Source organism: Oncorhynchus clarkii, chromosome 16, assembly GCF_045791955.1.
Source record: "Oncorhynchus clarkii lewisi isolate Uvic-CL-2024 chromosome 16, UVic_Ocla_1.0, whole genome shotgun sequence".
NCBI lineage: Eukaryota > Metazoa > Chordata > Actinopteri > Salmoniformes > Salmonidae > Oncorhynchus > Oncorhynchus clarkii.
In genome coordinates this window covers 70,804,936-70,818,104 of record NC_092162.1, presented here as the reverse complement: position 1 = coordinate 70,818,104, position 13,169 = coordinate 70,804,936, and the positions used below count along the sequence as shown (strand labels likewise).

The following is a 13,169-nucleotide window of genomic DNA, read 5'->3' as shown; positions in this document are numbered from 1 at the left end:
TTCCACAGATCATCTGTGCTGCACATACTGTATTGGACAGTGGTCATGCAGAGAGACGGTAAACACACTGTACTGTACAAACCCACTATGTAACGTCTCCAGTACAGTGAAATTGAGATGTAAATGGCACTGATCTGTGAGGTTACAACTACCGGACACGTATGCAGTTAGACAGTAATGGGGCACTCAAAAGTATTGAAAGGAGAGTTTCCAAAGACAGAGTTCTGAAAGTGAGTTCCTTGTTCACCAGTCCAGCGCCATGTTTTTCATTATAGAGGGTCTATGATGTGAGGGAGGCCAGCAGATCTAATTATACCCTTCATCTGGGCTAGGGGCCAAATGGCTCCTTATTCACTACTTCTTACCAGGGCCCATAGGGCTCAACAGATACCATTTGGGACACATCAACACATCTAGGCTAGGGGCCAAATGGCTCCTTATTCACTACTTCTTACCAGGGCCCATAGGGCTCAACAGATACCATTTGGGACACATCAACACATCTAGGCTAGGAGCCAAATGGCTCCTTATTCACTACTTCTTACCAGGGCCCATAGGGCTCAACAGATACCATTTGGGACACATCAACACATCTAGGCTAGGGGCCAAATGGCTCCTTATTCACTACTTCTTACCAGGGCCCATAGGGCTCAACAGATACCATTTGGGACACATCAACACATCTAGGCTAGGAGCCAGAACGGCCAGGGTTATAAATCAGGGAAACAAAATCTACTGAACACAATGAAGACCTCGGGATTTAGGAGAGGCAGAGAGCTCAAGTGAAATAGAGAGAGAGGGAGGGAGAGGCAGAAGGGGAGGGAGAGAGAGGGAGGGAGAGGCAGAAGGGGAGGGGGAGAGAGAGGGAGGGAGAGAGAGGGAGGGAGAGAGAGGGAGGGAGAGGCAGAAGGGGAGGGAGAGAGAGGGAGGGAGAGGCAGAAGGGGAGGGAGAGAGAGGGAGGGAGAGGCAGAAGGGGAGGGAGAGAGAGGGAGGGAGAGAGAGGGAGGGAGAGGCAGAAGGAGAGGGAGAGAGAGACAGAAGGGGAGGGAGAAGGAGGGAGAGGCAGAAGGGGAGGGAGAGACAGAAGGGGAGGGAGAGAGAGAGGGAGGGAGAGAGAGGGAGGGAGAGAGAGACAGAAGGGGAGGGAGAGAGAGGGAGGGAGAGATAGAAGGGGAGGGAGAGAGAGGGAGGGAGAGAGAGGCAGAAGGGGAGGGAGAGAGAGGGAGGGAGAGGGAGAAGGGGAGGGAGAGAGAGGGAGGGAGAGGCAGAAGGGGAGGGAGAGAGAGGGAGGGAGAGGCAGAAGGGGAGGGAGAGAGAGGGAGGGAGAGGCAGAAGGGGAGAGAGAGAGGGAGGGAGAGAGAGGGAGGGAGAGGCAGAAGGGGAGAGAGAGAGGGAGAGAGAGGCAGAAAGAGAGGCATCGGGCAAGCTGAGTTTGCGGCAGGCAGGACCCCTTGTGTGTGTGTGTGTGTGGCCTCCAGTGTGTGTTTAGAGCGGCTGAGGAATGTTTGGTCCGGGCCAGCGGGTCTGTTGGACTGCTTGCCGGTCGGTTGGTTGGTGCAGACAGGGACTCTAGATCAGCTATGAGAGGAATTCAGAGTACGAGATCATTAGAACCAAGAGAGATCCAACACAGTGGGAGGATACAACAGCTGCCTTCTAACAGCACAGAGACAAACAGAGGGAGAGACCCAGAGACACAAAGAGGGAGAGACCCAGAGACACACAGAGGGAGAGACCCAGAGACACACAGAGGGAGAGACCCAGAGACACACAGAGGGAGAGACCCAGAGACACACAGAGGGAGAGACCCAGAGACACACAGAGGGAGAGACCCAGAGACACACAGAGGGAGAGACCCAGAGACACACGGAGGGAGAGACCCGGAGACACACAGAGGGAGAGACCCAGAGACACACAGAGGGAGAGACCCAGAGACACACAGAGGGAGAGACCCAGAGACACACAGAGGCAGAGACACACAGAGACACAGAGACGCACAGAGACACACAAAGGGAGAGACCCAGAGACACACAGAGGGAGAGACCCAGAGACAGAGACACACAAAGGGAGAGACCCAGAGACAAACAGCTGGAGACCCAGAGAAACTGCTGGAGAGACCCAGAGACAAAAACACAGGGAGAGACCCAGAGACAAAAACACAGGGAGAGACCCAGAGACACACAGGCAGGCAGACACACAGAGAGAGAGACCCAGAGACAAACAGGCAGGCAGACACACAGAGAGAGAGACCCAGAGACACACAGAGAGAGATAAATAAATAAAGTAAGGACACAGAGAGACACCCCCAGGAGGAAGTAGGAGGGTCTACAGTTGACAGAGGGAAATAAACAGAGCCATGCAAAACCCCATTAGTATGTTGATTGGAGGGATACACTCAAAATGTCTGTCCATGAAGACAGATCTAGAGACGACGAAACGCAAGTCTGTTACCATGAGCAATTCTGAGCCCAAGGACCACACGCAGCCAGAGCTGTTATGATGAAATCGCCTGAAGTGTCTCTCTGCTCTGGGATAAATAGAAGTGTCCCTCTGCTCTGGGATAAATAGAAGTGTCCCTCTGCTCTGGGATAAATAGAAGTGTCCCTCTGCTCTGGGATAAATAGAAGTGTCCCTCTGCTCTGGGATAAATAGAAGTGTCTCTCTGCTCTGGGATAAATAGAAGTGTCCCTCTGCTCTGGGATAAATAGAAGTGTCCCTCTGCTCTGGGATAAATAGAAGTGTCCCTCTGCTCTGGGATAAATAGAAGTGTCCCTCTGCTCTGGGATAAATAGAAGTGTCCCTCTGCTCTGGGATAAATAGATGATCAGCAAGAGCTTGAGAACAGCAGGACATACATTATAATGACAGACTGTCTGAGCAGTGGTCACCATGGAGATTAAAGGGTCAGGAAGTTCGACAACGAACGTACATTTTGGAGAAATGTCCTCTGGTCTGATGAAACAAAAATAGAACTGTTTAACCATAATGACCATCGTTATGTTTGGAGGAAAAAGGGGGAGGCTTGCACGCCGAAGAACACCATTCCAACCGTGAAGCACGGGGGTGGCAGCATCATGTTGTGGGGGATGCTTTGCTGCAGGAGGGACGAGTGCACTTCACACAATATATGGCATCATGAGGAAGGAAAATGATGTGGATATATTGAAGCAACATCTCAAGACATCAGTCAGGAAGTCGCAAATGGGTCTTCCAAATGGACAATGACCCCAAGCATACTTCCAAAGTTGTGGCAAAATGGCTTAAGGACAACAAAGTCAAGGTTTTGGAGTGGCCATCACAAAGCCCTGACCTCAATCCTAGAGAACATTTGTGGGCAGAACTGAAAAAGCGTGTGTGAGCAAGGAGGCCTACAAACCTGACTCAGTTACACCAGCTCTGTCAGGAGGAATGAGCCAAAATTCACCCAACTTATTGTAGGAAGCTTGTGGAAGGCTGCCTGAAAACGTTTGACCCAAGTTAAACAATTTAAAGACAATGCTACCAAATACTAATTGAGTGTATGTAAACTTCTGACCCACTGGGAATGTGATTTAAGAAATAAAAACTGAAATAAATCATTCTCTCTACTATTATTCTGACATTTCACATTCTTAAAATAAAGTGGCGATCCTAACTGACCTAAGACAGGGAATATTTTCTAGGATTAAATGTCAGGAATAGTGAAAAACTGAGTATAAATGTATTTGGCTAAGGTGTATGTAAACTTCAGACTTCAACTGTAGCTACTAGCCTCTACGCTGCCACACACTCAGCAGACTGCTGGGCGTGAGGTAAGAGGGAGACAGGGGTATGAGGTAGAATAGAAGACTGAGGACGAGGCTCATAATCCTCAATACCTCTTTTAGACCACGAACAGACAACAGCATCCTTTTCACATTGCTATTTATAGCAAGAATGTTTTCAGACCATATTTCAGTGTGTGTGTGTGTGTCTCTGTGCCTGAGCGGTACACCACCAGATTTACGAGGATGTGATTTGGGATGACATCTAGTCAGTCGTTCCATCGTTGAGGAGTGGGGATATATAATGTATTCAAGCAGCCAGTGGAGCTGTCGCTCTAAGCTCTCTCTCGGTTGTTTCCTTGTGTCTTGTGGGGAGGTGAGCCTCAGAGCTAAACAACAACAGGCACCTGCAGCTGTCACATGATCACGACTGACAACCTGGGGAGTAGAGGGGAATTCTGAGGAACCTGTTTTCACGGAGGACAGGGCGTCATTTCCAGCCTGGTGAATCCAGACTGAACTCTCCCTCAAGAGATAATGTAGCCCGGTGAATCCAGATTGAACGTTACTCTGGAGATAATGTAAACTGGTGAATTCCAAAAATTGATAGCGTTCAATCTGGATTCACCGGGCCACATTATCTCCGGAGTAACGTTCAGTCTGGATTCGCTGGGCTACATTATCTCCGGAGTAACGTTCAGTCCGGATTCACCGGGCTACATTATCTCCGGAGTAACGTTCAGTCTGGATTCACCGGGCTACATTATCTCCGAAGTAACGTTCAGTCTGGATTCGCTGGGCTACATTATCTCCGGAGTAACGTTCAGTCTGGATTCACCGGGCTACATTATCTCCGGAGTAACGTTCAGTCTGGATTCACCGGGCTACATTATCTCCGGAGTAACGTTCAGTCTGGATTCACCGGGCTACATTATCTCCGAAGTAACGTTCAGTCTGGATTCGCTGGGCTACATTATCTCCGGAGTAACGTTCAGTCCGGATTCACCGGGCTACATTATCTCCGGAGTAACGTTTAGTCTGGATTCACCGGGCTACATTATCTCCGGAGTAACGTTCAGTCTGGATTCACCGGGCTACATTATCTCCGGAGTAACGTTCAGTCTGGATTCACCGGGCTACATTATCTCCGGAGTAACGTTCAGTCTGGATTCACCGGGCTACATTATCTCCGAAGTAACGTTCAGTCTGGATTCACCGGGCCACATTATCTCCGGAGTAACGTTCAGTCTGGATTCACCGGGCCACATTATCTCCGGAGTAACGTTCAGTCTGGATTCACCGGGCCACATTATCTCCGGAGTAACGTTCAGTCGGCACTAGAGGAATAATAGCTCCTCTAAATGACAGCTGTTGTCGTTGAAGCGTGCCTGCTGCCAGATTGCATGTGTATCCAATAATGACAAAGAAAACATTTTCTAGCATACATTACCAACAGGAAACGTCTAAATTAAAACCAATAACAAAAGTCTTGTGGTGTAACTTAGTCATTTATTTTAATTCCACAAATTTTTGAAAAAAAAAATACAAAATACTCAAATGGAGAGAGAGAACACAGGAATCACAACTTTTCGTAATATTTCTACTTTTTGTTTACATTGTCGTGTCGTCATCCCCATGGCGACTACTAATATATACAATAAGCTTCAAGATACCAGTTTTATATATAAATTCTGCTATTTCCGCTTTGAAAGAGAAGCTAAACAATTGACAACACTAAACATCCAAGGGTTTGGAGGAGAGGAAGAGAGGGATGAACTAAAAGGCTGGAGGAGGAAAGGGATAGACTAAAAGGCTGGAGGAGGAGAGGAAGAGAGGGAGGAGGAGGAAGAGAGGGATGGACTAAAAGGCTGGAGGAGGAGAGGAAGAGAGGGAGGAGGAGGATGAGAGGGATGGACTAAAAGGCTGGAGGAGGAGAGGAAGAGAGGGAGGAGGAGGAAGAGAGGGATGGACTAAAAGGCTGGAGGAGGAGAGGAAGAGAGGGAGGAGGAGGAAGAGAGGGATGGACTAAAAGGCGGGAGGAGGAGAGGAAGAGAGGGAGGAGGAGGAAGAGAGGGATGGACTAAAAGGCTGGAGGAAGAGAGGGATGGACTAAAAGGCTGGAGGAGGAGAGGAAGAGAGGGAGGAGGAGGAAGAGAGGGATGGACTAAAAGGCTGGAGGAGGAGGAGGAGGAAGGGGTGAGGAGTAAAAGACAAGAGTGATGGAGCATGGAAGACAAACGGACAGACAGAGGTCATGGATGGGACCAGAGAGGAGTAGAAGGAACTCAAACATGGGCTAACACAGAACAGGATATTACCCCCACCTCCCATGTAGCTAGGCCCCGTTAGTGTCTGGACCCCCACCTCCCATGTAGCTAGGCCCCGTTAGTGTCTGGTTCCAGCCCTGGACCCCCACCTCCCATGTAGCTAGGCCCCGTTAGTGTCTGGACCCCCACCTCCCATGTAGCTAGGCCCGTTAGTGTCTGGACCCCCACCTCCCATGTAGCTAGGCCCGTTAGTGTCTGGACCCCCACCTCCCATGTAGCTAGGCCCGTTAGTGTCTGGACCCCCACCTCCCATGTAGCTAGGCCCGTTAGTGTCTGGACCCCCACCTCCCATGTAGCTAGGCCCGTTAGTGTCACAGTGAATATGGCAGCACAGCACACTGCTCTGGAGGACGATCTGATCGGAGGTTTCCAACTGTAGCAGTCAGGACCACTTGACCAGGTAGAGGGAGGAAAATACTAACCATAAACCACCGCCTTTGGTTACCTCTAGCAACTCACCCACAGGCAGAACACATTTAACAAGGCATGTTGGGGCCTCACGTAGTTTAGATACACTTTTTGTCAACGATAATTTAAAACATTTGAAAAGAAAACGTAAAACTTGGGTTAAATATCTGCCTAATCTTTAAAAAAAAAAAAATTAAAAAAATCGACCTTTTGTTGAGTCAACACTGAAGTCGAGTGTCAAAACCAATGAAAAGCGCTGAAGGATTTAATACAGTCTTCTTTTGAGTGCTTTAGATGGTGTCTGCATCGGGGGCTTGTAAACTACAGGGCAGGACAGGGCAGGGTAGGACAGGACAGGGCAGGACAGGGTAGGACAGGACAGGACAGGGTAGGGCAGGACAGGGTAGGGCAGGGCAGGGTAGGACAGGACAGGGTAGGACAGGGCAGGGTAGGACAGGACAGGGTAGGGCAGGACAGGGTAGGACAGGACAGGGTAGGACAGGGCAGGGTAGGACAGGACAGGGCAGACCAGGACAGGGCAGGACAGGGCAGACCAGGACAGGGCAGGAGAGTATGCTGATCCATAGATGACTCAGTGACTCCTCTTCCAAGTGTGTGTCAAACATTACCTCAACAACACAGTGAGTTCAGGCATTCTGTTAGCCAATCAGGTGCTTGTTAAGGGGTGTATAATGATAGGTGTCTGGGACTATACCGCTCTCTCTAAGGTATATCAGGTCTGGGACCACCGTCTGCTCCCCCTCCGTTAAAACATGGAATAATGCTTCAGAACACAATAACATATTGGAGGTTTATAAATGACTTGGTTCAGAGTCCACACCTAATAACAATTATAATACTTATATGTATATATATATATGTATGTGTATATATATATATATAGATATACTATTTACAGACTCAATAACGCCATGCTGCAGCTTTTCGTAAAAAATGATGAAAACCTCCAACAATGTATTAAAATAATATAGCACTTTGTTCTGAATCTTTCCGCGGCTATAATGTCTGGAAGGATGCTTTTACTGGTCTTCGTCTTCTCCGTCGACTAGCAACAGTGACAAAGTGTCTTGCATTTCTACCACCTACGAAACACGTTGTGGAAGCTTTTACAGTAGTTTTCATGCAGTCTCGAGGTCGTTGTCACTACTTGAAGGCTATAGTTACACCAAACAAAGTCTTTCTTAATGTTTTTGTGGGGGAAAAAAGCACCCCCCCCCCCCCCCCCCTCCAAACAGACAGGGAAAGAAAACAGACGATCAACCCTCCTCTCCATCTTCAGCTTCCGTTGTTTTTGTAAGGAGAATTGTGTTTTTGGAGGAGCAGAGGTTGGGTTCCTTTGATTGACTGACTGTTCTGTAACTACTTCCTGTGTCCTAGGCAACTTCCTGCGTGTCTCCGCGTCCCCCCCCATTGGTCAGTTACAGTTGCTTGTCGCTTTCCTTCTTCAGGCGGCTAAAACACAAAACACACAAACAACAACAACAACAACAACACGTTAGCGTCGCCACTCTTATTTAACTTCACTTTGTCCCAAGTTTAGAAATCAAACAAAAAACACCCCTGCCAAGATTTATATGCACACTGATATTCTCCCAGGCGGTATTGTATTACAAGACGATCACAAGCTGGAGAACCTGGAACAAAGCCGGCCGCAAATCGTTGTACAAGCGTGCATTTAAACATTTTCGTCACTGCAGTATAATTGCTAAGAAACATGTCTATAATTCGCCCAATGCAATCTTAGAAATGTTAATAGACTTGCTCCACAACCCATATAAAACAGTGACTACATTCAGTCTATATATATATATATATATATATATATAGACCCTATGGGGTCACATTCTCTGAAAATGCAAAGTACGGAGTTAGTTCTTTAAGGTAAAACATCACTTGCCATCAGGATTTTCTGTAAAAGGAGTCCATTTCTGGAACTCGAGATCACTTGAAACGTCTGCATGATCTTACAGAAATCACACAAATGAGAATCTTTTTAAATTAGCAACAAGAATTTATAACCACAGATGAACCATATTATGTTGTGTTTAATATTTGTTTTGTAATTTAATGAAATTATTCTTATTTTTAATCTCATCTAAGGACCAATGCTGTCTAGACCACCTCTGTCAATGTGTTTGTAATGAATTGTTTTCAAACGTGTCTGTGTATTTCAGTAGGTGTGTCTTTCAGTAGGTGTGTCGTTCAGTAGGCGTGTCTTTCAGTAGGCGTGTCTTTCAGTAGGCGTGTCGTTCAGTAGGCGTGTCTTTCAGTAGGCGTGTCTTTCAGTAGGCGTGTCTTTCAGTAGGCGTGTCTTTCAGTAGGCGTGTCTTTCAGTAGGTGTGTCGTTCAGTAGGCGTGTCTTTCAGTAGGCGTGTCGTTCAGTAGGCGTGTCGTTCAGTAGGCGTGTCGTTCAGTAGGCGTGTCGTTCAGTAGGCGTGTCTTTCAGTAGGCGTGTCTTTCAGTAGGCGTGTCATTCAGTAGGCGTGTCGTTCAGTAGGCGTGTCGTTCAGTAGGCGTGTCGTTCAGTAGGCGTGTCTTTCAGTAGGCGTGTCTTTCAGTAGGTGTGTCGTTCAGTAGGCGTGTCTTTCAGTAGGCGTGTCTTTCAGTAGGCGTGTCATTCAGTAGGCGTGTCATTCAGTAGGCGTGTCGTTCAGTAGGCGTGTCGTTCAGTAGGCGTGTCGTTCAGTAGGCGTGTCGTTCAGTAGGCGTGTCGTTCAGTAGGCGTGTCATTCAGTAGGCGTGTCGTTCAGTAGGCGTGTCGTTCAGTAGGCGTGTCGTTCAGTAGGCGTGTCGTTCAGTAGGCGTGTCGTTCAGTAAGCGTGTCGTTCAGTAGGCGTGTCATTCAGTAGGCGTGTCGTTCAGTAGGCGTGTCTTTCAGTAGGCGTGTCTTTCAGTAGGCGTGTCATTCAGTAGGCGTGTCATTCAGTAGGCGTGTCATTCAGTAGGCGTGTCGTTCAGTAGGCGTGTCGTTCAGTAGGCGTGTCGTTCAGTAAGCGTGTCGTTCAGTAGGCGTGTCGTTCAGTAGGTGTGTCGTTCAGTAGGTGTGTCTTTCAGTAGGTGTGTCGTTCAGTAGGTGTGTCTTTCAGTAGGTGTGTCGTTCAGTAGGTGTGTCGTTCAGTAGGTGTGTCTTTCAGTAGGTGCGTCGTTCAGAACGTGTCTCCGTGTGTCTCTGACCTGTAATAGTCCTCTTGGCCAGGAAGTGGGCCACCGTGCATGTGGTGATGACCATGCAGCCACTGCTGTTCCATAGCTAGCCGCTGCAGCTCTGCAGACTGGGCATGCATGGCCTGGAGCTGGTGGGCTGCGGACATCTGGGGAGGAAGGTCCCGGGGGTACGGAGTACCTGGAGAGAGGAACGCAACACAACAGGATCAGGACAACGGGCTTGACGACGAATAGAGATCCCACTGTGGTAGATAAATCCCTCGTCACACTATAGCGTTGAACCAGAACCTGGCTCGGATATTTTCTTTTGACATTGCCCTGTTCCAGCAACTATGATTTGTGTGACCAAGCCAGCTCAATACAGCTTGGCTCAGAACGGCTCGGCCCGGTACGGCTCGGCTCAGAACGGCTCGGCTCGGTACGGCTCGGCCCAGCTTGGCTCGGCTCAGTGCGGCTCGGCACGGCTCAGAACGGCTCGGCCCGGTACGGCTCGGCTCAGAACGGCTCGGCTCGGTACGGCTCGGCCCAGCTTGGCTCGGCTCGGTGCGGCTCGGCACAGCTTGGCTCGGCTCAGAGCGGCTCGGCCCTGTACGGCTCGGCCCTGTACGGCTCGGCCCTGTACGGCTCGACTCAGTACGGCTCGGCTCAGAACGGCTCGGCTCAGAACGGCTCGGCTCAGAACGGCTCGGCTCAGAACGGCTCGGCCCAGTACGGCTCGGCACAGCTTGGCTCGGCCCAGTACGGCTCGGCACAGCTTGGCTCGACCCAGTACGCCTCGGCACAGCTTGGCTCGGCCCAGTACGGCTTGGCACAGCTTGGCTCGGCCCAGTACGGCTCGGCCCAGTACGGCTCGGCCCAGTACGGCTCGGCCCAGTACGGCTCGGCACAGCTTGGCTCGGCCCAGTACGGCTTGGCACAGCTTGGCTCGGCCCAGTACGGCTTGGCACAGCTTGGCTCGGCACAGCTTGGCTCGGCCCAGTACGGCTCGGCACAGCTTGGCTCGACCCAGTACGCCTCGGCACAGCTTGGCTCGGCCCAGTACGGCTTGGCACAGCTTGGCTCGGCCCAGTACGGCTCGGCCCAGTACGGCTCGGCCCAGTACGGCTCGGCCCAGTACGGCTCGGCCCAGTACGGCTCGGCCCAGTACAGCTCGGCAGTGTCTGATATTGACATGTTGTTGGTTGACGTTCTTACCGAAGACGGGGTGTCGCAGCATCTCATGTTCGTGTGGGTTCTGTCCCAGGAGGGAGTTGGGGATTGCGCCGTGCGGGTAAGGGAAGCGGGCGAGGTGGGGGCCTCCTGCCAGGGGGTCTACGAGGGGGTGCCCCCCCGAACCTGGAGGGCACACAAGACATTCACCACCGCCTGCACAGAGTCAAAACACCACATGGTCAGTGTACACTTAAACATACATCACAATACATCAGAATGATCAATTATTCTAAATGTCATCATAAACGTGTTCCGGGTAAATCAGTTTAGAACAGATTATAATTGGTCACTGCATGCTACAGCCGTTTGATTGGATTAGAAGACTTGTACCGGAGGTAGTGCCATCAAGGCTGCTAATATAGTAATCGACTAGCTACAGTTAACAAGTTATTCTCAGGACTACTGCAGTATTTGCATCCAGTGTATTAGAGCATTGTTTGATGGGAATAGCGTGACCTTGGTGCAGGGAGTCCTGCTGGTGAAGGTGCAGGTGTGAGTGGATGTGGGAGTGCTGGTGGTGATGAGGCGTGATGTTGAACATCTGAAGCCTGGCAATAGGGTCGTTGGCCACCGCCGCCATCCTCTCGGCGTGCAGCCTTTCCGCCGCCAGCCGCTCCGGGTAGCTCATGTCTGGTCTGAGCTGGGGTCCCGCGGCCAACGCCAAACGCTCCCTCTCCAAGGGGTTGAGACCTGGGTGGAAGGAGGCGAAGGGGTGCGGTCCCGCCATGGATGGTAAGGAGATGGCCCCGTGTCGGGCGAAGTGCTCCATGGGGTTCGCCGAGGGGTGCATGCCTTCTAGCTCCGGGGGTTTGTGTTCGAACCCAGGCTTCATCCTCTCTCTCAGCTCCCTCTCCCTCATCTCTCTCTCCCTCATCTCCCGCTCTCGCAGCTCGCGCTCGCGCATTCCCGGGTCGGCGTTGTAGAGGCCAGGCATGTGATAGGCCATCAGGGGGTCGTTGGGGTTGAGGGAGACGAAGAAGGGGTGGTTCCTATTGGTCGGGGACATGACGTGGGGGCGGGCATACTCGCTGAGGGTGCGAAGGGCGGGCGTGTCGGGCCCGATGTAGGGGGGCACCGCGGCGATGGAGGTAGGGGGGCCGTCGAAGGGAGGACGCATGTGGGCGGAGCCACCCATCTGGGGGTCACCCATACGACCGTCATGACACGAACTGGAGGCTTTCTGGAACAGAAAGAGATACGTGCAGAGGTTACAACAAGTTGTAAGAAAGATATAGGATGTAAGGTGGTTGTAACAGGTTATAATAGGTTGTAAACACTATCAGGTTATAACTCCTTACAACCTATTATAACCTCAAAACATTTCCAACCTTTTATAACCACCTTATAACTTATTATAACCTTTAAGAAGGTTGTAACATGTTATAAGGAGCTTATAATAGGTTGGAAAAGGTTATAAGAGGTTTGAGGTTATAAGGAGGTTGTAAAAGGTTATAAGGATGTTATTATAGGTTTAAGGAGGTTATAACAGGTTTAAGGTGGTAATAAAAGAGGTTATAACAGGTTGTAAGGTGGTAATAAAAGGTTACAGGTTTTAGAGGTTATAACAGGTTATAAGGTGGTAATAAAAGGTTATAGGTTTTAGAGGTTGTAACAGGTCATAAGGAGGTTATAACAGGTTATAAGGTGGTTATAATAAGTTGTAAGGAGGTTATAATAGGTTGTAACAGGTTGTAAGGAGGTTATAACAGGTTGTAAGGAGGGTGTAATAGGTTATAAGGAGGTTGTAATAGGTTATAAGGAGGTTGTAACAGGTTGTAAGCAGGTTATAACAGGTTATAAGGAGGTTATAATAGGTTGTAAGGAGGTTATAACAGGTTATAAGGAGGTTATAATAGGTTGTAAGGAGGTTATAACAGGTTATAAGGAGGTTATAATAGGTTGTAAGGAGGTTATAACAATTTATAAGGAGGTTGTAACAGATTATAAGGTTGTTATAATAGGTTGTAAGGAGGTTATAACAGGTTATAAGGAGGTTATAATAGGTTGTAAGGAGATTATAATAGGTTTTAAGGAGGTTATAACAGGTTGTAAGGAGGTTATAATAGGTTGTAAGGAGGTTAACAGGTTATAAGGAGGTTATAATAGGTTGTAAGGAGGTTAACAGGCTGTAAGTGAGCAGTTAGACAAATACTCATAAAGAATGTTTTAGAACAGAATGTAAAGTTGAAGGGACATTTCAAATCCAGCACCACGGCAACAGCAACAGTTGTGAAAAAAAAGGCGTTTCTATGTTTTCTAGTGAGGAAGATAAGTGTTTGTGCATCGTGATTT

General features: G+C 49.3%; 1 protein-coding gene across 11 annotated transcripts in view; it reads right to left on the bottom strand.

Annotated features, from left to right (window-relative positions):
• Positions 1 to 5,233: 5,233 nt before the first annotated feature.
• The window catches only part of LOC139368993 (arginine-glutamic acid dipeptide repeats protein-like), an 89,175-nt gene continuing 81,239 nt past the window's right edge, over positions 5,234 to 13,169 (bottom strand). For 9 of the 11 annotated variants that reach the window (XM_071108538.1, XM_071108531.1, XM_071108532.1 and 6 more), the window contains 4 exons: positions 11,334 to 12,057; positions 10,860 to 11,030; positions 9,675 to 9,843; positions 5,234 to 7,952 (listed from right to left, as the gene is read on the bottom strand). In XM_071108538.1, coding sequence (XP_070964639.1) covers positions 7,919 to 7,952; positions 9,675 to 9,843; positions 10,860 to 11,030; positions 11,334 to 12,057 — 1,098 coding nt within the window. In that variant the 3' untranslated portion in view covers positions 5,234 to 7,918. Of the gene's footprint in view, positions 7,953 to 7,974; positions 8,464 to 9,674; positions 9,844 to 10,859; positions 11,031 to 11,333; positions 12,058 to 13,169 lie in introns of those variants that run through there. The other 2 variants (XM_071108536.1, XM_071108537.1) reach the window with 2 other exon arrangements.